Source organism: Hypanus sabinus, chromosome 15 (genome assembly GCF_030144855.1).
Source record: "Hypanus sabinus isolate sHypSab1 chromosome 15, sHypSab1.hap1, whole genome shotgun sequence".
NCBI classification, from domain to species: domain Eukaryota; kingdom Metazoa; phylum Chordata; class Chondrichthyes; order Myliobatiformes; family Dasyatidae; genus Hypanus; species Hypanus sabinus.
Window position 1 is genome coordinate 68,891,898 of NC_082720.1, and position 21,522 is coordinate 68,913,419.

At 42.4% G+C, this 21,522-nt stretch overlaps 1 protein-coding gene across 5 annotated transcripts in view; it reads right to left on the minus strand.

Annotated features, from left to right (window-relative positions):
* Positions 1-1,704: 1,704 nt before the first annotated feature.
* The window catches only part of LOC132405581 (fibroblast growth factor 1-like), a 96,378-nt gene continuing 76,560 nt past the window's right edge, over positions 1,705-21,522 (minus strand). For all 5 annotated transcript variants that reach the window (XM_059990501.1, XM_059990497.1, XM_059990499.1 and 2 more), the window contains exons 3-4: positions 20,720-20,823; positions 1,705-3,336 (exon numbers count right to left, since the gene is read on the minus strand). In XM_059990501.1, coding sequence (XP_059846484.1) covers positions 3,142-3,336; positions 20,720-20,823 — 299 coding nt within the window. In that variant the 3' untranslated portion in view covers positions 1,705-3,141. The remainder of the gene's footprint in view (positions 3,337-20,719; positions 20,824-21,522) is intronic.

The window sequence follows — 21,522 nt, forward strand, 5'->3', positions numbered from 1 at the left end:
CATCCTTCCATCTTGTCCTCCTCCTGCTCCCCCTCCTTCTTATTCTGGTATCTTCCCCCTTCCTTTCTAGTCCCAATGAAGGCTCTCAACCTCAAAATATTGGCTTGTTATTCCTCTCTATATATGTTGCATGCCCTGCTGAGCACCCCTTGCGTTTTGTATGTGTTACTCTGGATTTCCAGCATCTGCAGAACCTCTTGCATTTAAAAATTACCTGATGGCTTTTTCTTCTGCCGAATTGGGGGAGTGTCAGATTAATACATTGTGCTGTGGGGCCAGGAACATGCCAATTTCAATCTGAGCTGAATTGGCTGATTTCAGCCATTTGAGGCTGTCTGATTGACTTTCGGCTGAGGAAGGAGACAATCAGCAAACCCTTCACTCTCAAATGCAATTCCGCACAAAGACATTAATGCACTTCACATAAAGCACTTATAAGAGGGAATAGATTTCATCTGTTTTAGTGATGTTGGAGGGGAAAATAAGTATTGGCCAGAGTACAGGGGAATCATTACCGCTTTCAGCCAAATGATGCCATTGAGACTTAACTCAATATCTTGTTTTATTTCAAAGGTAGCAATTCAATTGGTCCCTTCACACTGCAGTGAAGTGTTATGCTTTTTGTATTTGAGTCCCTTGGTTGGCATCAAGCCACCATTTTCCTATTGACTCTAATAAAGTGACATTAAGCAAAAGAATGGGAATAGAGACAGAAAGAAAAACAGAGAAAAGCAAAAAATAATGTGAGGTCGATAGAGAAATTAACTGAATTGACTAATTGGTGATTAATTCATTATTGTTCCATGTATTGAGATACAGTGAAAAACTTATTATTCAGACAAATAATACCATACGTGAGTACTTCAAGGTCATACCAAGGGAAAACAATAGCAGAATGAAAAATATCAACACAAGAGACTCTGCAGATGCTGGAAATCTAGAGGAACACATCCGAAATGCTGGAGGAACTCAATAGGTCGGGCAGCATCTATGGAGAGGAATAACGAGTTGAGGCTTTGGGCCGCGACCCGTCCTGACTCGCCCAGTTCCGATGACGTGCCTCGGCCCGAAATGTCGTACTCTTTATTGCTCCCCATAAGTGCCGCCTGACCTGCTAAGTTGCTCGAGTTTGAGTGTGTTACTAACAAGAGTACAGAATACGGTGTTAACCATTACCGAGAAAGGACGGTTCAGGTTGAGAGGGTACAAGAGCCATACTGAGGTGGATTGAGAGATGAGAGTTTGTTAACAGATGATGGTTGTTGTAGGATCACTAGAGAGAATATCAGTGATGCGCTCACCTTCATTGCCCGCACTCCCATTTTTTTGGACATTGGAACAGTGTGTGCTGTGGCAGAGGAAACTTCTGTGCAGTAAACTGCAGTGTGTGATGTAGGAGGTAAACAGAATTCTGGTAACACATTATGTGAACTAAAAACAAAACGTACCTGGAATAGTGAATCTGTCAGCATCTGCGGAGAAAGAAACGGAGCTAAAATATCAGGACAACGATCTTTCACCAGAATAGGAAAACCAGCTTCCACTTTTGATGTGGATTATTAACCTAAAATATTAAATGTTTCTGAATTCACAGATGCTGTGTCCTCCCAGCATTTTCTGCTTATATTCCAGATTCTCAGCAGCTGCCATTTTCTTTTGCTTTTTGGTTATACAGTATATTATCAGATACTGTCATTTAAAATATTATGTTTATTGTGAATAGTGTCAGTAGATTTCCACACATCTAATAAGGAGAAAATACAATATTAGTTACATCACCTCTCATGACTCTGTATTCAGCATGAAGTGATAATGTTATCACAGATTTCTTTTTATAACATGCCTTAGGAATTACATAAAGGAAACGGCTATGTCTGAGTTTACAATGTTTCTTTAATGATCTCATCTAGCCTATAATGAATAAATACATGTTTAAAGTATGCAGAGAGCATAGTGAACTGAATTTGTGACATCAATCTCACCTTTCAAGTCAGCTGCTTAAAGTAGGTGATTGTTGAAATAAAATAACAATTGTCAAAATATAGTTTTCTAAAATTCTGATATGAAGTCAGGTTTTTTCTCTGAATCCTTACTCGAAGTGAAATTGCACTCCTGTAATGTTTGAGGATCAGAATATAATGCAGTGATTATTTAACGTGAAGCTGGTCATGTTTATAGTTGGCCTGTTTTATTCCAATCCATAACTCAGGTGTTGTTTCCAGGAAGTACATATTAATTACTGCCAGAGATGGCAACCCTGCAGAGGGGTCAGACACTTCACAGCAGAGGCAAACTCACGAGGTTTTGTTCTTAAATGTCAGTTATAGAATGGCTTAGTAACAGCCCATCCCCTCAACTTGGTTTCCTAGTGGCAACCCCCCCCCCCCCCACCCTGTCCCTCATTCCATAGTTGAGAAGTTATGTACTTGGTGACACAGTAGTGTAGTGGCTAGAACATCACTTTACAGCAGCATCGTCCCGGGTTCAATTCTGCTGTCTGTCTGTAAGGAGTCCCTACATTCTCCCTGTGACTGTACAGCTTTCATCCAGGTGCTCTGGTTTCCTTCCACGTTCCAAAGACCTACGGGTGGGTATGTTAATTGGTCACCTGGGTGTAATTGGGTGGTGTGTGACTGTGGGCAGGAAGGAACTGTTACCGTGCTGCATCCTAAATAAATAAAATACTTCACATGTCAGTAAGCTGCACGATTCGGAACCCTTCTCCAATCTGGGAGAGGTCCAAATAATCATACGGTAATGAGTGTGAAATGCAGTGAGAGCTCGATCCCGGTCTCCATCTGGATGTTGTTTTCATCCCTATCTACGCTTTGTCCAGACAGGTCAGGGTTGGTTTGAGTCTGGAGCCCTTGAGAACTGATCACTCCCAAGGTTCACTGTCTGGGATGGCCAGGTCAGAAGGAGCACATTGACTCTAAACCTCCTTGGTTCCAGGCTGTCAATGGTGCCAGTAAAGGAGGAGTAAATATGGCCAGAAATGAGTTAAGGGGAAAATATTCTGTGGTCCCATTTTTACTGCTAGTGACTATCACTAGGTATCTGCCTCTATCAACACATTGACCATTTAATCCTCTTTCAGTCCACTCAGAAGTTTTTTGAATGTGGTGGCTGTTCGGTGTCAAGCTAATTGTTCTTCACTTGCATCGGAAGGAACAGGATTGCTTTCTGCCCAGCGTTAGTTTTCGGTCCTGGCTTGGCATTTCCATTCTTTCGAATGGCGACGTACCAGTTCCTCTCCAAGTACTCTTTGGATCTGTACGTATTATAACCATTCTCCTCCAGGGTTTCCAGGAAGAAGCATTCTTCTGTTGGAGATGGCTGTGAATAAATAGAAGGAATAAAAATGATTGAAATGAAAATAGCTCCCCCTGGTGGCTGAACAGGTAAAGCTTTTGACGAGGAAGATCCCAGTCCAAACATGGAGCCAAAATCAAGCTACCAAGTCTCCATTGAATAGGAAGTACTTGTGTTTTAGAATTCAGGGTCATTTTGTTCTGTTTTATGCTCTCCAACTGTGAGCCCCAATGATGTAGCTGTTATGAACATTAGGCTTGTTCCATCCTACAATTAAGTTCAAAGAAAATTTATTATCAAAGTACGCTCAGTATATGTCACCATATATGACCCTGAGATTCGTTTCCTTGTGGGCATTCACAGAAAATGTAAAGAAACACAATAGAATCAATGGAAAACTATACGCAAAGATGGACAAACAACCAATGTGTATTAGAAGACACAAAAAACTAATAATAATAATAATAATAAATAACTAATCAGTAAATATTGAGGACATAAGTCATAGAGTCCCTGAAAGGGAGCCCATAAGTTGTGGAATGGTTTGGTGTTGAGGTGAGTGAAGTTTTCAACACTGATTCAGGAGCCTGATGGTTGAGGGGTAATACAGTAATCGTTCCTGAACCTGGTGGGGTCGGGGTGGGGGGGGGGGGGGAACTATGGCTCCTGTACCTCCTTCCTGATTCTACAACATGAATTGTTACAACTCTAACAATTTATTTTGTACTTTGTTATTTATTTAGATTTCTTGATTCTTTTACTTATTTTTAAAATGTATTTATGAGGTAACAAGCCCTTCCCATGCAATGGGCCTGCACCACCCAATTACACCTATGTGACCAATTAACCTACTAACCTGTACGTTTTTGGACTGCGGGAGGAAACCAGAGCACCTGGTGGAAACCCACATGGTCTCGGGGAGAACATACAGATTTCTTACAGACAGCGGTGGAATTGAACCTGGGTGGCTGGTGCTGGCTGTAAAGCATTACACTAACCGCTACGCTACCGTGCTGTTATTCTTTTAACCTTGAACCTCCTCAATCCTCATCATCATTACATGCTGTGTCACTGCCTTGATTCACTATTGTAATAAAGTGTTTGGCAAGGGTGGAATACAAGTTCTTCACTGTACCTTGAAACGTCGGCTATGGCACAAGATCAAAATTAAGTTGCAGAAACTTGTAAAATTAGTCAGCTCTATCTTATCCAGCCTCTGTAGTCTCCAAGACATTCTCAAGGAGCAGTGCCTAAGAATCCCCACCACTCAGGACATGACCTCTTCACACTGTTGTCTTTGGGAAGGAGGGACAGAAGCCTATAGGCACACACACAGCGATTCAGGAACAGCTTTTTCCCCACTGTCATCTGATTTCTGAATGGATGTTGAACTCATTAACACTACCTCACTACTTCTATATTTCTGTTTTTTTTACACTACTTATTTTAACTTAACTATTTAATAAACATATACATACTTAATATAACTTAGTTTCTTTTTCTCTCTATATTTATTTATCACATATTGCATGGTACTGTTGGTGTAAAGTTAACAAATTTCACAACATACACCAGTGATATTAAACCTGATTCTGATATCTGACAATAATAAACCAATTTACCTGTTTATTTACATTTTCCATAGGTAATTTATATCTCAAATTCAAATCATTTCTCTTTGTGCCCTGACATAACAAAACTACAAACGTTTATAGGTTCATCTTTGAATTTTCCATTGACATTGGTTCCAATTTCCATGACCCTTTGTGTGAAGACGGGCCTTCAATTGAATTTTATGACCCTTGTCCTTCATCCCTATACTAAACCTAAAAAAATGATTCACCTTAACAACATCAGCACATCCTTCAATCACATCAAACACCTTAATTAAAGTTGCCCCTTAATCTTTTGTTTCTAAGGGAACATGAGCTTAGTCAAAGCAAGTTGCACTATGATTTAGCCCCTTCTTGCTAATCATCGTTTCCAATAATTCCTTTATTCCTTTGTGGATGTGGAAGTTGATGGCAAGTTCTAGCCCATCCCTAACTGACCATGTGGGAGGGCTGATGAGCTGCTTTCTTGATCCGCAGCAGCGTTGCTGTTCTAGTTTGTCTGGGCTCAGCTGGTCTCAAGCAGGGTTGTGGTTAGAGGTACTTTGATTGACCACAGGCTAAGGGAGGTGAGAGAAATACCCAGGGCTTCTGCTGCTGATTGTCATCTCCTCTTTGAATCTGGACCTGTGTTAGTATTAGCCGAGGCCACCAACAATCTAGCTTCATTGTCTCCACCCATAGTTAAAAAAGAAGGCCACCAACAGTCACTTCAAAGAGCTAATGAGAAGGTAGCATCTGTTGTAGAATGCATGAATCCTCAGCCTCCAGGAGAGGAAAGGAGGACACCAAGAACAAAGAAATATCACCCAGCCAGCAATTGGTATGCTCCGGGATCAATGAAAGATTTAAATGGACTGCTGGATTGCTCCTGGGAATTTAGTGTTTAGCCATAACAATGTGTCTCCTCACGATCTCAAGAACCTCCAGTGCATTTCCCAGCTTATGATTTACTTCTGAAGTGCATTCTCCATGGAGCATTTTGGCAGCCAATTGCTAGTTAATGCTGTTTGAGAAAGCATATTGGCCATGGCGTCAGAAAACTTCAAAGTCAAGAGGTCTTTTTCATCCTTATGAAAAAGCAAATACAGTAGATCTATGGTTTAAAGTTTCATGTGATGGTCAAGACCACTGCTAAAATAACCTTGGAGTCCGCAATCTTATGAGGTAGAAATAAGAATATTATTTGCTGATTGAAGGTGGTCTTCATAATGAACACGTTACACTGTGTGATTTAAGTCAGAGAAATATTATAATGCAAGTGTTAGATCTCTATACAAGGAAATCTGCAGATGCTGGACATCCAAAGCAACACATACAAAATGTTGGAAGAACTCAGCAGATCAGGCAGCATCTATGGAAAAGAGTACAGTTGACGTTTTGGGCCAGGACCCTTCCTCAAGACTGGAAAGGAAGGGGAGAAAGAAGCCTTCCTTCAGAAACCCTGGGTGTTTCTCTCACCATTTGAGGAAGGGCTTCTCCCCTTCTTTTTCAGTCCTGATGAAGGGTCTCGGCCCAAAATGTTGATTGTTTACTCTTTTCCACAGATGCTGCCTGACCTGCTGAGATCCTCCAATATCTTGTGTGTGTTGCTTTGTACCATCTACTTTGGCTACTAATTATGGAATTTTAAAAGTATTGATTGATGCAGTCTTAAGGAAGTTTCATTACAATGTTGAGGCAGAATACTCTTCCTTTAAATTGCACTGCACTCTTCAGAACTAGAGTAGTCCACTCAGCCCTTCTAACTGTGTTTTACCTTATAGAGAAATCAGGGCCAGATTGCACCTTAATTCCAAATACCTGTCACCTTATATGATATGCAACATAGCAGAAAGATTGAAAGAGTGCGGAGAAAATTTACAAGGATGTTGGCAGACTGAAGAATAGGTTAGGACATTAATTGCTGGAGTGTAGGAGAATAAGAGGAGATTTGATAGAGGTAAATGCAAGCAGCCTTTTTCCATTGAAGCTGGGTGAGACTCAAGAGGTTAAGGGTGAAAGGAGACATTTTTAAGAGGAATCTGAAGGGGAACTTCTTCATTTAGAGGGTGGTGCGAGTGTGATTGAACTGCCAATGGAAGTATTGGATGTAGGTTTGATTTCAACATTTCAGAGAAGTTTGGACAGGGACGTAGATGGAAGTGATATGGAAGACAATAATCAGGTGCAGGTCGATGACAGCCCAATGTATTGGCATTGACTAGATGGGCTGAAGGGCCTGTTTCTGTGCTGTAATGTTCCATAACTCTACAAATAATGTTTTGCAATAGTTAATGTCACATTGGAAAGCATTTATTTTACCAGCCTGGGCATGCCTCAATGTTGTAAATAAAAATAAACTATACAGAGATAAATTGCTCGGTTTTATGAGAGTTATGTGCATGTTCCTAATGCTGTTTTAAAGAGATCTAAAAATACATTGTTGAACATCATGTAATAGAGTTTGTACATTGCTGTAAAACTGCATGAATTCTCAGCCGTTAGCTATGGTGCTTTAACCTTTTCTGTCAGCTATTTACTTTCCCATGCCAAAATCAAGGGATTTACTTTTGTGTTATTCAGAAATATTATCATCAGTTATTGTTTTATGTGATTAAAACAGCAATAAAATCACAATTTAATTAATAATCACTTAATTATTTACATTAAAAAAAGTCAACCAGCCAAATTATAATGATACAATATTAAAGATGTTGATAATGTATATTATAATCTTTTGCATGTAATTGGAAAGTCTGCAGCTATGTTTTTTTTTAATGTGGTCTTAAATTTCTTCCCTCCTTCCCACATTCCTTCCTTCTGTCTCTCCCTTCAGCTCACGTTACATCTCTCCCACCCCTCCTTTGAATGACTTTTCGCCTTTTCCCTCTTTCCCTGTGTGCCTCCTGCTCCACCACTCTGTCCTCTCTCTCACCCACTCAGCAAGTGCTCCATATTCTCTTTCCCTCCTGAACTTGCTGCTTGCAGTGATGTCCCAGGATCTGTCCCTGCTTGCGGAGCCAGCAATGGTGGCAGTGCTGGGCCAGGAGCCAGACACTTACACGTTACGCAAAGAGGTTAGGAGCTGACAGGTTGAGTAGGTCCTGAGCAACTATGCAGGACTCCTCTTAGTTACAGAACCGTAGAGCCATACAGCTCAGAAACATGGACTCAGTTCAGAGCTGAGATGAGTGAAGTTATCAGCTTTGTGAACCAGTGTGGGTAACTTCAGTCACCTCAACCCTGAACTGATTCCACAACCGATGTTCCTGAAGAAGGGTCTCAGCCCAAAACATCGACTGTTTATGCTTTTCCATAGATGCTGCCTGGTCTGCTGAATTCCTCCTCAGTAATATTTACTTAATTATTTATTTATGTTTTCTATTTGCTCAGATTGTCTCTTTTTGGACACTGGTTGTTTGTCAGTTTTTATGTGTAGTTTTTTATTGATTCTATTGTACTTCTTTGTTCTGCAAGGAAATGAATCTTGGGGTAGTATTTCGTGATACATATGTACTTTCATATAAATTTCCTTTGAACTTTGAGTTCATGCAGACCATTATAACTTCTTCACCAATCAGGGAGGTCTAGTAGCTGCTTAGCTCCCACCCCAGATCAGGGTCACCTGAAGCCATGGGAGCAGGTGATGGTTGATCGTATGAGCAGCTGGCACATATCACAAGTCCTGGTTATGCGGCCACTGACACCATGCGGACAATATTATTGAAAATGTCTGGGGTCACCCATCTTGTAAAGGTACTGCCCAGAAGGCACTTCTGTGGAAAGATTTGCCATGGCAAGACCATGATTGGCCGTGTCATATGACACGACACAAAACGAACGAACGATATGCATTGACCTTCATAAGGGTGGCGCGGTAGCATAGTGATTAGCGTCAAACTTTATGGCACCAACGGAAAGGGGTTAATTCCTGCCCATCTGTGAGAAGTTTCTACGTTCTCCCTGTGACCATGTGAGTTTCCTCTGGGTGTGCTGCCTTCCTCTCACACTCCAAAGGCCTACAGGTTAGTAAGTTATGAGCATGTTATTTTGGCGCCAGAAGCACGGAGACACTTGCAGGCTGCCGCCAGCACATCATCAGACCATGCTGGTTGTTGATGCAAACAACGCATTTCACTGTATGTTTTCAGTTTCAATGTTCGTATGACAAATAAAGCTAATCTTAATCTTAAAAAAAGTTAATCCTACCCTCCTAAACAGTGTATAATGCTCCGTTGTTCTTACATCGATGTCCTCTCTAAGAATCTCTTAGGTGTTGCTATTGCATCAGTCTCCACTATCTCCAGGCTCTCACCGCTCTCTGTGTAAAACAAACGACCTCTGACGTCCCCACGAACTTTCCTCCGCTGACCTTGAACAGAAGTCCTCTGGTATTGGCTATTGGCACTCTGGGCACAAGGCAGTAGTTGCCCACTCTATCTAAGCCTCAATTTGTTTCTTCCAGATTTCCAAGGATATGACCTTGGAACCCTGTCTTGTCATAATCAGTACTCTTCAGACATTGTCCGACTGGTGTCAGTGGTTCCATAATTTATGATATGCACCAACTGCTCGTACGACTATCTATCACCTGCTTCTTTGGCTTTACGTGACACTGATTGGTGGGAGGGATGGGCGGTGGTTTCTAAGCAGGTGCTATGCTTGCCCAAGGGTGAGCTGCATGCTAGTGCAGTGATGGCGTTCCTTACATCTCCTTCTGTTAGTGACATATCTCCACCCTGCCACCCAGGACAGGACTATAGGGAGGATAAAATGGGATTAGTGCAGAATTAGTGTAAATGATCTTTATTGGTTGGCTTGGACCTGGTGAGTGGGTTTCCCAGCCAGGCCACACAATCCTTGGGACATATTTGTCCCAGATTTTGACTCAACCCTGTTGAGCCATTTAGTGCCCCCTATTCATGGCTCATCAATATGGCTACTGTAGGTTAATGGATGCTCAATTTCCTAGGTAGTGGAAAGGGTGGGTTCAGACTAGACACTGGAGCTATTGGCTGAAATAAGATCCAGCCAATCAAACAGGCTAAGTCTCCATGCTCCCCAGTGGCCCATCTACTTTAGGCCTCATTTTCATCCTCAGTGGAATATTGGGATTGGTGAGTTCGTAACATAGGAGAGTACAGCACAGGAACAGGCCCTTCAGCCCACAATGTTGCACTGAACCAACTAAAAAGTAAATCAACCCCCCCTCCAAGAAAAGAATCTCTCCTACCTATATAATATCGACATTCCTCCATCTTCCTCATATTCATGTTCCTATCTGAATGTCTCTTAAAAGCCTCTAATATATTTGCCTCCATTACCATACCGGGTGGCATCTATCACTCTCTGAGTCCAAAACCTTACCCCTCACATCCCTCTTGAACCTACCCACTCTCACCTTCAATGCATGCCCTCACGGGAAAAAGATCCTCCCTGCCGACTCTATCTCTGCCTCTCTTAATCTTATAAACCTCTATCGATTCTTCAGAAATTTCATAGGGTGTTGTGTATGTGGATGGAGATACCAGAAGAAGTGGCTGAGGTGGGTACAAAGACAATACTTAGAAGATATTTGGACAAGTAAGCGGATAAGAAAGGTTTAGAGAAACATGGGCTGTATACAGGCTCAGTTGGACACCTTGGTTGGCATGGACAAGTTGGGTGAAGGTTCGGTTTCCATGCTCATTACTGCAGAGCTCTAAGAATCTGTGCCATCAAAAAAGACATTCTGGTGAGTAGATTAGTGAGGAAACATTTAGCTACTGTGGAAAAGTAAAGAAACATGCCGTGAATAACTTTGATTATATTTTTTATTTCAGGGAGTGGTGAAGTTTGTAAGCTGTTGAGCAGGAGGATCATCTAATATTGCAAGGCTGCGACGATGAATTTCAAGAATCCTTTCTTTCTGAGTTGTTTTTCCAGTTTCTTTATTGCTTCAGGGAAGAGCAGCTGTCTTGAGCTCAGTGTATGCAGGTGAGAAGTGTTTCCTTTGTCTTATAACAGTAATTTACCAAGATGTTCCCTCCCCTATACTTATCTCTTCCAGGGGAGCCAAGTTGTAGATTGTGATTTATGGTTTGACAGGAAAGAGCATGAGAAAGAATAGCAAGGAAGGAAAGCAAAAGAGGGAGGAGTGGGGGAAGGAAGCTGTTATAGAGAAGCACATTTTTGTACAGAGCTCTTTGTGATCCTTTTAGGATACAGGGCATGGTTGTATTTCTACTCTGGTAGAATAGAAAATACAAAGGAAGGCAGACATTTATTTCATGTCTTTCCCAAATTCAGGATGTCAAGATGTTCGATGGTTCTTTTTGAAATAAGGTTGCTAATACCAGAAGCACAGAGGGCTGCTTGAAAACTGCATGGTCTCAGAAATTGCAGTGAACAATTGAACAATTTTTAAGTAGTGATTTCTGCTGAGTGATAATTATTGGCCAGGACACCCGAGAAACTCCCATATTCACAGTACTCTGCCAATGTCTTCGGCACATATACTGTCTATAGCTGGGGGCCTCAGGCTTTTACACAGTTCTGTATGTGTCAACATGGAGCAGAGGGCGAGTTTGTAAATCCAGCGGGAGCAAAGGGTGTCGGGAATAGCGATGGTGGAGTGCCGCAGGAGGCATGTGGGACAGGTGGTGGAGAAGGAGTGCCTGGGTGGGGTGGTGGCATTGGGTGCAGACACACCCAGCCTTGAGACACCGGGCAAGGTAACTTGATTCCAAACAATTGGTTTATTGATCATTACAGAATATCTCTCTGGTGCTTCCCGCTCCCCTCCCTTCTCCGTTCCCCTTTTCCCAACCATGATTCCCCTCTCCCTGGCCCCCTTCCCACTCTCAGTCCACAATTGAGACCCAGATCAGAATCAGATTTATCATCACTCATGCATGTCATGAAATTTGTTCTTTTTTTGTGGCAGCAGTACAGTGCCATTCATAAAAGTACTGTGTAAAAGTGTTAAGCACTCTAGACATATATGTGCCTAAGACATTTGCACGGTACTATACCTCCAGAACAGTGCCCTGAGATCCTTTCTGTCATGCTGAAGGAGCAGGTGAAGCTTTAGTTGCTAGACACTGACAGGGCAGTGAAAATTATTGATTTCTCAATTTCAGCTGTTTGATAATTATTGGCCAGAATACCTGAGAGACTCCCATATTCAGAGTACTGTGCACAAGTCTTAGGCACATATATATAGCGAGGGTGCCTAAGACTTTTGCAAGGCGCTGTATTTATCAGCGTGGAGTGGAGAGCGAATTTCTAAATCAGGCGGGAGCAAACTGTTGGGAATGGTGAGGGAGGAGTGCCGAGGGATGGGTGTGGGACTGGTGGCAGAGAAGGGTAGCATCCAGAAAATGCCAGCTGAGGGTAAAGTAACTTGGGAAATGCTGGTCTGCGTACAGATCAAAAAGTGGCTGGTGCAGCCCGCACAAATAGGTTCAATTGTATTGTTGATGACGTACAGTACTGTGCAAAAGTCTTAGGGAGATATACACACACACACACACACACACACACACACACACACACACTCATTATATCTAGGGTGCCTAAGACCTTTTCACAGTACTGTATTGATCTTGTGTTTTGCACTGTACTGCTGCCACAAAAAGAAAGCATATTTTATGACATATGTGAGTGATGACGTATGTGGGTGACATATGTACCTGATTCTGATATGGGTCTCCAGTATGGACTAAGAATGGCAAAGGGGGGGGGGAAAGAGGGGAATCGTGGCTGGGAAAAGGAGAGGGGAGGGAGCGGGATACACCAGAGAGACGTTCTGTAATGGTCAATAAACCGATTGTTTGGAATCAAATGACCTTGCCTGGTGTTTCAGGGCCGATTTCATCTGCACCTGTGCCACCCCCGCACTTGGCACTCCTTCTCTGCCACCTGTCCCACACCCCTCCCGCGATGCTCCAGTCTTACTATTCCCAACATCCTTTGCTCCCGCCAGATTTACAAACTTGCTCTCCGCTCCAATTAACAAACAAGGTACTGTGCAAATAGATTAAATCACATTGCTGATGATAGACTGTATCAGTGAGAAATTTAATGTAATTTCACCTTGAGTTTACATTTTGCATCTGAGGTTATAGATTAAGGCAGGAAGCCATGACCTCCTGAGCCCAAGAGGACTACTCACTATATCACTCAAATCACCACGCAGCATGGCTGCAGGGCAAACACTTTGCACAGCAATGTGATTATTTTTGTTCTAATTGTTTTCTCTTGTAAAAAATTGGTATATTTTATGCTTATGTTCTTGTAAATGCTGTCTCTCTGATGCAATGTGCCTGTGATGCTGCTACAGCTAAGTATTTCATTGCACCTGTACATTATGTACTTGTGCACATGGCAATTGAGTCCTGATAGAGGGTCAATTGAACTACTGCTGCTAAGTTAACGAATTTCGCGACACATGCCAGTGATAATAAACCTGATTCTGATTCTGGGCTTAAAACACTGGCTAATTATTCCTTCCCATAGATGCTGCCTGACTTGCCGAGGGTTCCTCCAGCATTTTGCATGTGTTACTCTGGGTTTCCAGCATCTGCAGGGCCTCTTGCGTTTGAAACTTGACTTTGCCTTTAAGAGACCTTCCTTTAACCCCAACCCCTCCCCTTGACACTGATGATTTTGAACTGTCAGACGCAGTCTGGAGTGAAGCGCAGGAAATGTTAGTAAAGTAAATTGTGTGGGAAATAAAGAAAGCACGAGGTTTGCTTTCGTTGGAATAGAGAAAGCTGAGAGGAGATTTATTTTTGGTTTATTAGATTACAAAGGATATAGGCAGAGTGAAGAGGAAGGGCCCACTTCCCTTAGCTAAGAAGTCATTAATGAGGGGTGAGGGTTCAAAGTAATTAGTCAAAGGATGAGAATACCAGATGTTGGTTGAGATCTTACACTCATTGGTTGAAAGATCAATCAGGGCCAAAGCCCACATTGCGTTTCAGAAGTAGCTGGGTTTGAGTCTAAAATACAGTAAGCTATAAAGTCAGAGAACTGACAATTACAATATGGTACAAAAGTCTCAGGCACCCGAGCTATATAAATGTGCCTAAGACTTTTGCACAGTACTGTAAGTTCTATGGACCTACAAATACTAGAATTTTGTATAATGGTCATCAAAGAACCCATGAGAGGTACTTGGGATACAGATCACAGAACATCTTTGGTCGTTTGTGATTAACACACAGGACAATCCTGAATCTATTCAAACCCTGCCTTTGAAAGTTGCTTCTACGGTTTCCTCCAGGTGCTCCAGTTTCCTTCCACAGTCCAAAGATGTACCTATTGGTAGTTAATTGGTCATTGTAAATTGTCCTGTGATGTGCTAAGATTAAATTGGGGGTTGCTGGGCAGCTTGGCTCAAAGGGCCGGAAGGACCTGTTCTGTGCTGTATCTCAATCAATCAACCAACCAATCAATCAATAAATACATAGATAAATAAATGACTTATGGAAATGGAGAGCAATGGCATTATATCATGTATCGAGTGAAAGCAAACTTCTGTCTTGATGGTGATCAAACTTCCACTACTGGAAGTCATTCCATCAATCTATTTTGCTGAGATAAGATCTCACAGCCAAAAGGGAAAGCGATTGACTTGAAATGGAGGAATATAAATCAATATTACGTGTTTTAGTAATCACTTAGTAGTTAAAAGCAGTCAGTTGCTTTGATTGAAACATAAACTGAAAGACACCTGCGTCTGAACTTGGATTTTTGTTGGAGCAGTTGATTGGGTTTTGATGTTCCCAATTCATGGATCAGAAGGAATGTTGCTTCAGATGCTCCAGGATATTGATCACTGCTAATTGGGAAATTCTTTATTATTGTCACATGTACGGTGAAGAGTTTGTTTTCCCTGCCACCAATACAGGTCATTTCATCATCTCAGTACATCATCATGAGAAAAGCAATCACCGAATGCAGACTGTACAGAGAAAGTGCAGGCAGACAATAAGGAGCAAGACCATGATAAAGTAGATTGTGAGGTCAAAATTGCATCTTAATGGTCTTATAACAGTTTTGCAACAAAATAAACTGTCCTTGAGCCTGATGGCACATGCTTTTAGGGTTTTGTATCTTCTGCCACTGGGAAGGGAGACAAGGATATGCGTACGTTAGTGGATATCAGAGGCGGGAGCACAGGAAGAGAGCAGAGACTATGCAGGAACGAGAGATGCTGCTTTGATAACAGGAAGACTGTTTTCCCCTTAGGATTGATCTATTGAATCTGATGATTTTTCCATATCCCCTGCACAGGTACAGGTTGCCAGGTTGAAAGGCTGGAAATTACTTCACAAGGGCTACGGAGAAGATGGAAGAACTGTAGGCAGGACTCAGGGAGAGATTGGAAGGGCCACCGTGTGATGGAGGAAATCACAGGCTTCTTCAGAGAATAAAATGATAGGGCTGGGGGATTTAACTTGATTGCAGAGGACAGGTGAAGCTCGTAAACCTGACCAGCTGGAAAGCACTAACATCTTGACCCAACAATCCGCACTACTCCCTCTCAATCCCCCAACCACATTCCCTCACCCTACCCAAAGTCATCAAACTGAAACATCAACTTTTATTCTCTCTCCACTGAAGCTGCTAGTCATTTTCACTATCTCCAACATTTTCAGTTTGGATTTCTAAAATCTGTAGTTTTTTTCACTTTTTATTATAATATTTAAACAAATAACCCTTCTCCAGCCTGCGGATTAGTCTGCAATATGCCTTGTTGGAGATGGGTTTCAGAGTTTTAATATTTGTACTTGTATCCTGACAGAACCTTTATTGTCTTTGGTGGCTAAAATCCCTCCCATAGTGTTGTTAGACATGATTTGCTTCGAATAATCCTGCCATTGCCTGTAAGGAGGTTGTATGTTCTCCCTGTGACTGTGTGGGTTTCTTTCAGGTGCTACAATAGATGACTCTGACAAACTCATAAATTTGACTTCACTCCCAAAGCCTGAGGCCTGATCTCACTTTAATGATCCTTATAGCACTGAATCCTCCTTAACTTTGTACACCTGCTTTTGGTATCCTTCTGGAGTGTCATCCTGCATTGTACAAGCATAGCACTTTACATTACAGGTGGCCCGGGTTCAATTCCCATCCCTGCCTATAAAGAGTTTGTACGCTCTCTCTGTGACTATGTCGGTTTGCTCCAAGTGCTCTGGTTTCCTCCCACAGTCCAAGGTTGTACCAGTTGGGAGGCTAATTGGTCATTGTAAATTGTCTGATGATTAGCCGATCATTAAAACGGGGGATTGCTGGGCAGGAAGGGCTGGACAAGCCTACTCCTTGCTGTATCTTAATGAAAGAAATGAAAAGTTGACTCCGAAACATTAATACAGAGTATAGAAGTGTACAGCACAGAAAGAGGCCCTTCAATTCTCAATGCAGCACTGAAATATTCATTTATTCATCCATTTATTCACTAATTTATTCCTCTATCTACCTATTTCTTTAATTTAACAATACAGCACAGTAACAGGCTCTTCTGGCCCAATGAGCCTATACAGTCCAATTACACCCATGTGACCCATTAACCCACTGACTCATACGTCTTAGGAACATCGGAGGAAACCCACGATGCTACTTTATTTATTTATTATATACTATATATCTTAAAAATTATTATATATTATTATATACAATATTTTTTGTGTGCCATACTCTGCCAGAGCCTAGGCGACCACTTTTTTTTCCAAGTGGTTGCCTTGAAGGGATGATTCTGTGAGTGGTCCCCCACGTCCTGCTCACAGCACAGTGTTTTATTTTACGAGGCTGAGTTGTGAGCTCGACACTCAACCCGGTACGGATGGAAAGCGTGTCCGAGAGCGGCCTGACTGGGTTCGAACTCGGGAACCTTCGCTCCAGAGTCCGGCGCTGATGTCACTGCGCCACCAGCCAGCTTATATACAATAACTATCTTATTATTTATATAATATACATTACTGCGTAAAAGTCTTAGTCATATGTATATAACTAGAGTGCTTACTAAGACTTTTGCACGGAACTGTATTTGTCAATGTGGGTGGAGAACATGTTTGTAAATCTGATGGGAGCAAGGGATGTTGGGAATGGTGAGGGTGGAGTGCCGTGGGAGCGCGTGGGACAAGTAGCAGAGAAGAAGTGCCAGGGATGGGTGGTGGCGCAGGTGCAGACACACCCAACCCTGAGACACCAGGCAAGGTCATTTGATTCCAAACAATTGGTTTATTGATCATTACAGAATGTCTCTTTAGTGCTTCCCTGCTCCCTCCTCTCTCCCTTCCCCCTTTCCCAACCATCATTCCCCTCTCCCTGCCCCTTTCCCACTCGCAGTCCACAATAGAGAACCATATCAGAATCAGGTTTATCATCACTCAGACATGTCATGAAATTTGCTTTTCTCGTGCGTCAGCAGTAAAGTGCAATACTTAAAATTACTACAGTACCATGCAAAAGTCTAAGGCACCTTAGGTACATATACGGTATGTGCCTAAGACTTTTGCATATTACTGTAATTATATTATTTACTTATATGGTATATATAATATATTATTTTTATACTAGTAACCAAATACCTAACTGAACTAATTCCTTCAACCATCACAAGGTAAATATCCCTCTATTCCCTGCACATTCATGTGCCTACAAGAGCCCCCTAAAATAATCATATTCTTCACCAGCACCCACCCCTGGCAGTTTGCTGGGCCTTTTCTCATGCTACTGCAGGAATTACAATACCACTAGAATTATAAGATCTTACAGAATAAAAAGTGGCCATTCATTCCATTATCTTCATGCTGGCTCTTTGAAGAAAATATTTTATTTTGTCCAGCAATTTCTTTATAGTCACATAGCACAGAACAGGTCCTTCGGCCCCTAAGACAGCAGTACCCACTTACACTCAGTTTAAGCTAATCCCATTTTCAACTCTCCTAACATACCTCTTAACTCCTTCAGGTTCAGCCACCTACCTCCTTATTAGGGACTACTTATAGTGACCAATTTGCCCAGAAGTCAATCTTTGGGCTGCTGGAGTAAACTAGAACAGGGAGGAGAGTCCCACAATGACACGCCAACTCCAGACAGTGAGCACCCTTCATCAGGACTAGGAACGAAGGAGGCAGAAGCCAGAACGAGAAGGGGGACCCTCAACCATCAGGCTCTTTAAACAAAGGGGATAACTTCAGTCAACTCATCATTGAATGTAGACAAAAGACAGGCAACTAAAGGCCAGTTAGCTTAACATCTGTAATCGGGAAAATGCTTGAAGCTATCACTAAAGAAGAAATAACGAAACATTTAGAAAGGAGTGGCTCCATTAGACAGATGCAGCATGGATTCAAAAAGGACAGGTCTTTTTTCACAAACTTACTGGAGTTCTTTGAGGACATAATGAGTGCAGATGATAGAGGGGAACAGGTGGATGTCATATTGGATTTCCAGAAGGGGTTCAATAAGTTGCAGCACAAGAGGCTTATAAATAAGAAACGGATACATGGAGTTGGATGAAGTGTATTGGCATGGATAGTGGATTGGTTAACCAATAGAAGGCAGAGAACTGGTATAAATGGATGTTTCTCCGTTTGGCAGTCAGTGGTGAGTGGGGTGCCGCAGGGGTTTTTGCTGGGCCTGCAGCTGTTTACCATTTATATTGATGATTTGGAAGAGGAGACTGAGTGTAGTGTAGCAAAATTTGCGAATGACACTAAACTGAGTGGAAAAGCAAATTGCACACAGGATGTGGAGAGTCTGCAGAGGGATATAGATAGGTTAAGTGAGTGGGCCAAGGTCTGGAAGATGGAAAACAACATTGGTAAATGCGAGATCATCCACTTTGGAAGGAATAATAGAAGAGCAGATTACTATTTAAATGGTGAAAGATTTCAGCTTGCTGTTGTGCAGAGGGACTTGGGAGTGATTGTTCATGAATCACAAAAAGTTGGCTTTCAGGTACAACAGGTTATTAAGAAGGCAAACGGAATGTTGGCCTTCATTGCTAGAGGAATTGAATTCAAGAACAGGGAGGTCATGTTGCAACTATACAGGGTACGGGTGAGGCCGCACCTGGAGTACTGTGTGCAGTTCTGGTCTCCATACTTGAGGAAGGATATACTGGCTTTGGAGGCAGTGCAGAGGAGGTTCACCAGGTTGATTCCAGGGTTGAAGGGGTTAACCTATGAGGAAAGATTGAGTAGCCTGGGACTATACTCTCAGGAATTCAGAAGAATGAAAGGGGATCTTATAGAAACATACAAAATTTTGAAAGGGATAGATAAGATAGAAGTAGGAAAGTAGTTTCCATTGGTGGGTGAGAGTAGAACTAGGGGACATTACCTCAAGGTTCAGGGGAGAAGATTTAGGACGGAGATGAGGAGAAATGGTTTTTCCCAGAGAGTGGCGAATCTGTGGAATTCTCTGCCCAGGGAAGCAGATGAGGCTTCTTCATTAAATATATTTAAGATACAGTATGATAGATTTTTACATAGTAGGGGAATTAACGGTTATGGGGCAAAGGCAGGTAGATGGATCTGAGTTTACGGACAGATCAGCCGTGATCTTATTGAATGGTGGGGCAGGCTTGATGGGCCAGATGGCCTACTCCTGCTCCTATTTCTTATGTTCTTAAATGTTCCCACCACCTATGGACTCACTTTCAAGGACTCTTCATCTCATGTTTTCGATATTTATTGCTATTTATTTATTATTATTGTTTCTTCTTTTTGTATTTGTGCAGCTTATTGTCCTCTGCACTTTGGTTGAATGCCTGGTTGAGTGGTCCTTCACTGATTCAGTTATAGTTATTATTCAATAGATTTGGTTCCTTAAGTTTGTTACAGCCGGGGTTAGTAATGGGGACAAGCTCCCACTACCTATTAAATACTCCCATATAGGAAGTGCCTCAAATAGCCAAGTCCAACTCCTGGCCTTCGTGCGTGGCTTAGCCTCTAAACCTGTCGGAACCATTTCACTGGCAGGAGAAGGGACAAAGGCAGGTTACTGGCACCTAAAAACCAGTGGCTTTGGGCAGATGGGGTTCGTCAGCCGTGGTTGGCAGCTCATCTAGGAGAAGGAAAACTTTGATCTCAAACCTCTGCTGCCTTGCGGCTGTGCCCACTCGTGGGGAAGGCTTTGGGAACTCAATGCTGACTGGGAACTCCTGCGGCACTGCTGGTACCTAACTCTGCCGCTCCTTTGGGTTCACCAGTTGTGTGGAGAGGGTGGAGGCTTGCTCTTCATATCGTACTGCCCAGGCTTGCATGTCTGGACAGCTAGGATGCAGCATCCATGGTCACTTTGACTGACAGAGCTGCTCATAGGTTTGTTGAGTATGTCCACAAGAAAATGAATCTTAGGGTTGTACGTGGGGACATGTATGCACATGGATAGTAAACTTACTTTGAACTTTGGAAGGGAAGGGGAGGGGATAAGTGAGACCAGATGAGGGGTAAGGTGGGTGGGTGGGGGAGGGAGGGAGTTGATGTGAGTAGCTGGGAGGTGATAGGTGGAGGTGGTAAATGACTAAAGATGGAATCTGAGAGCAGAGGACAGTAGACTATGGAATAAAGGGAACCAGAGGGAGGTGATGGGCAGGTCATGACGGAGTGTGGGGTGGGGGAGAAGAGAAGGGCTGAGAAGGCTACCAGAATGGGGGAAAACAAAAAAAAGGTGGGAATAGAAGGGGAGACAGTGGAAAGTGGGCAGGGGAGTAGATTTCTTAACTGAAAGCCCGTGACGTTTTCCAGTTAACTCTGAACGTAAATGATGCATTGTGCAATCTACATATGATGATGTAATTCCAAAGAAGTGCCTACCAAGCCATGAAGATGACCCTTCTCACTCATCGCCAGGTAGTGTCCGGCTTCAATCCCATGAATTGTCACCACCCCTCTGCTCACGGCCTGCAGCCGAAGCTGAACTGGAAAAGAAGGAAGGCAGAAAGGTGAATTTTATTTCCCACAAGATGAAATTGAGCAACAAAGATGCAAATTTCAAGTAAAAGTTCAAGTTCAGGTTTATTATCGTTCAACAAAACAACATTCCCCCGGACTAAGGGACACAACACAGTACTTATAACTCATACAAGACACATAAAGTAGTTTCACCACAAATAAATTAACAAATAGATAAAGTATATTCCAGAAGATTGACATTTTACATGAAGACACAAGCCAAAGAGTAAACAGTATAACACCACTGGTGCTTCATACCTGATGAGACCTGCGAGAAGGCAAGGAGTGAAATAATCTCATGACCTGGGGAAGAAACTGTTCCCCATCCTAACAGTCCTTGTCTTAAAAGCTACTGTACCTCCTGCCTGATGGTGGGGGTCAATAGGTAATGGGATGGGTGGGAGGGATCTTAACAATGCTAAGGGACCTGGTTACGCAGCACTCCTGATGAATATCTCATATTGGTGGAAGACAAGTCTTAATTTTTTGAAGCGTGTTCATTGAGTGTGTGAGTAAATCTAATGAAAAAAGATCCAACATGGGAAAGGTTCCCACAGGCATTACTATTTTCAAACAAGAGAAAATCTGCGGCCGCTGGAAATCCAAGCAACACAGAAAAAATGCTGGAGGAACTCAGCAGGCCAGTCAATATCAATGGAAAAAAG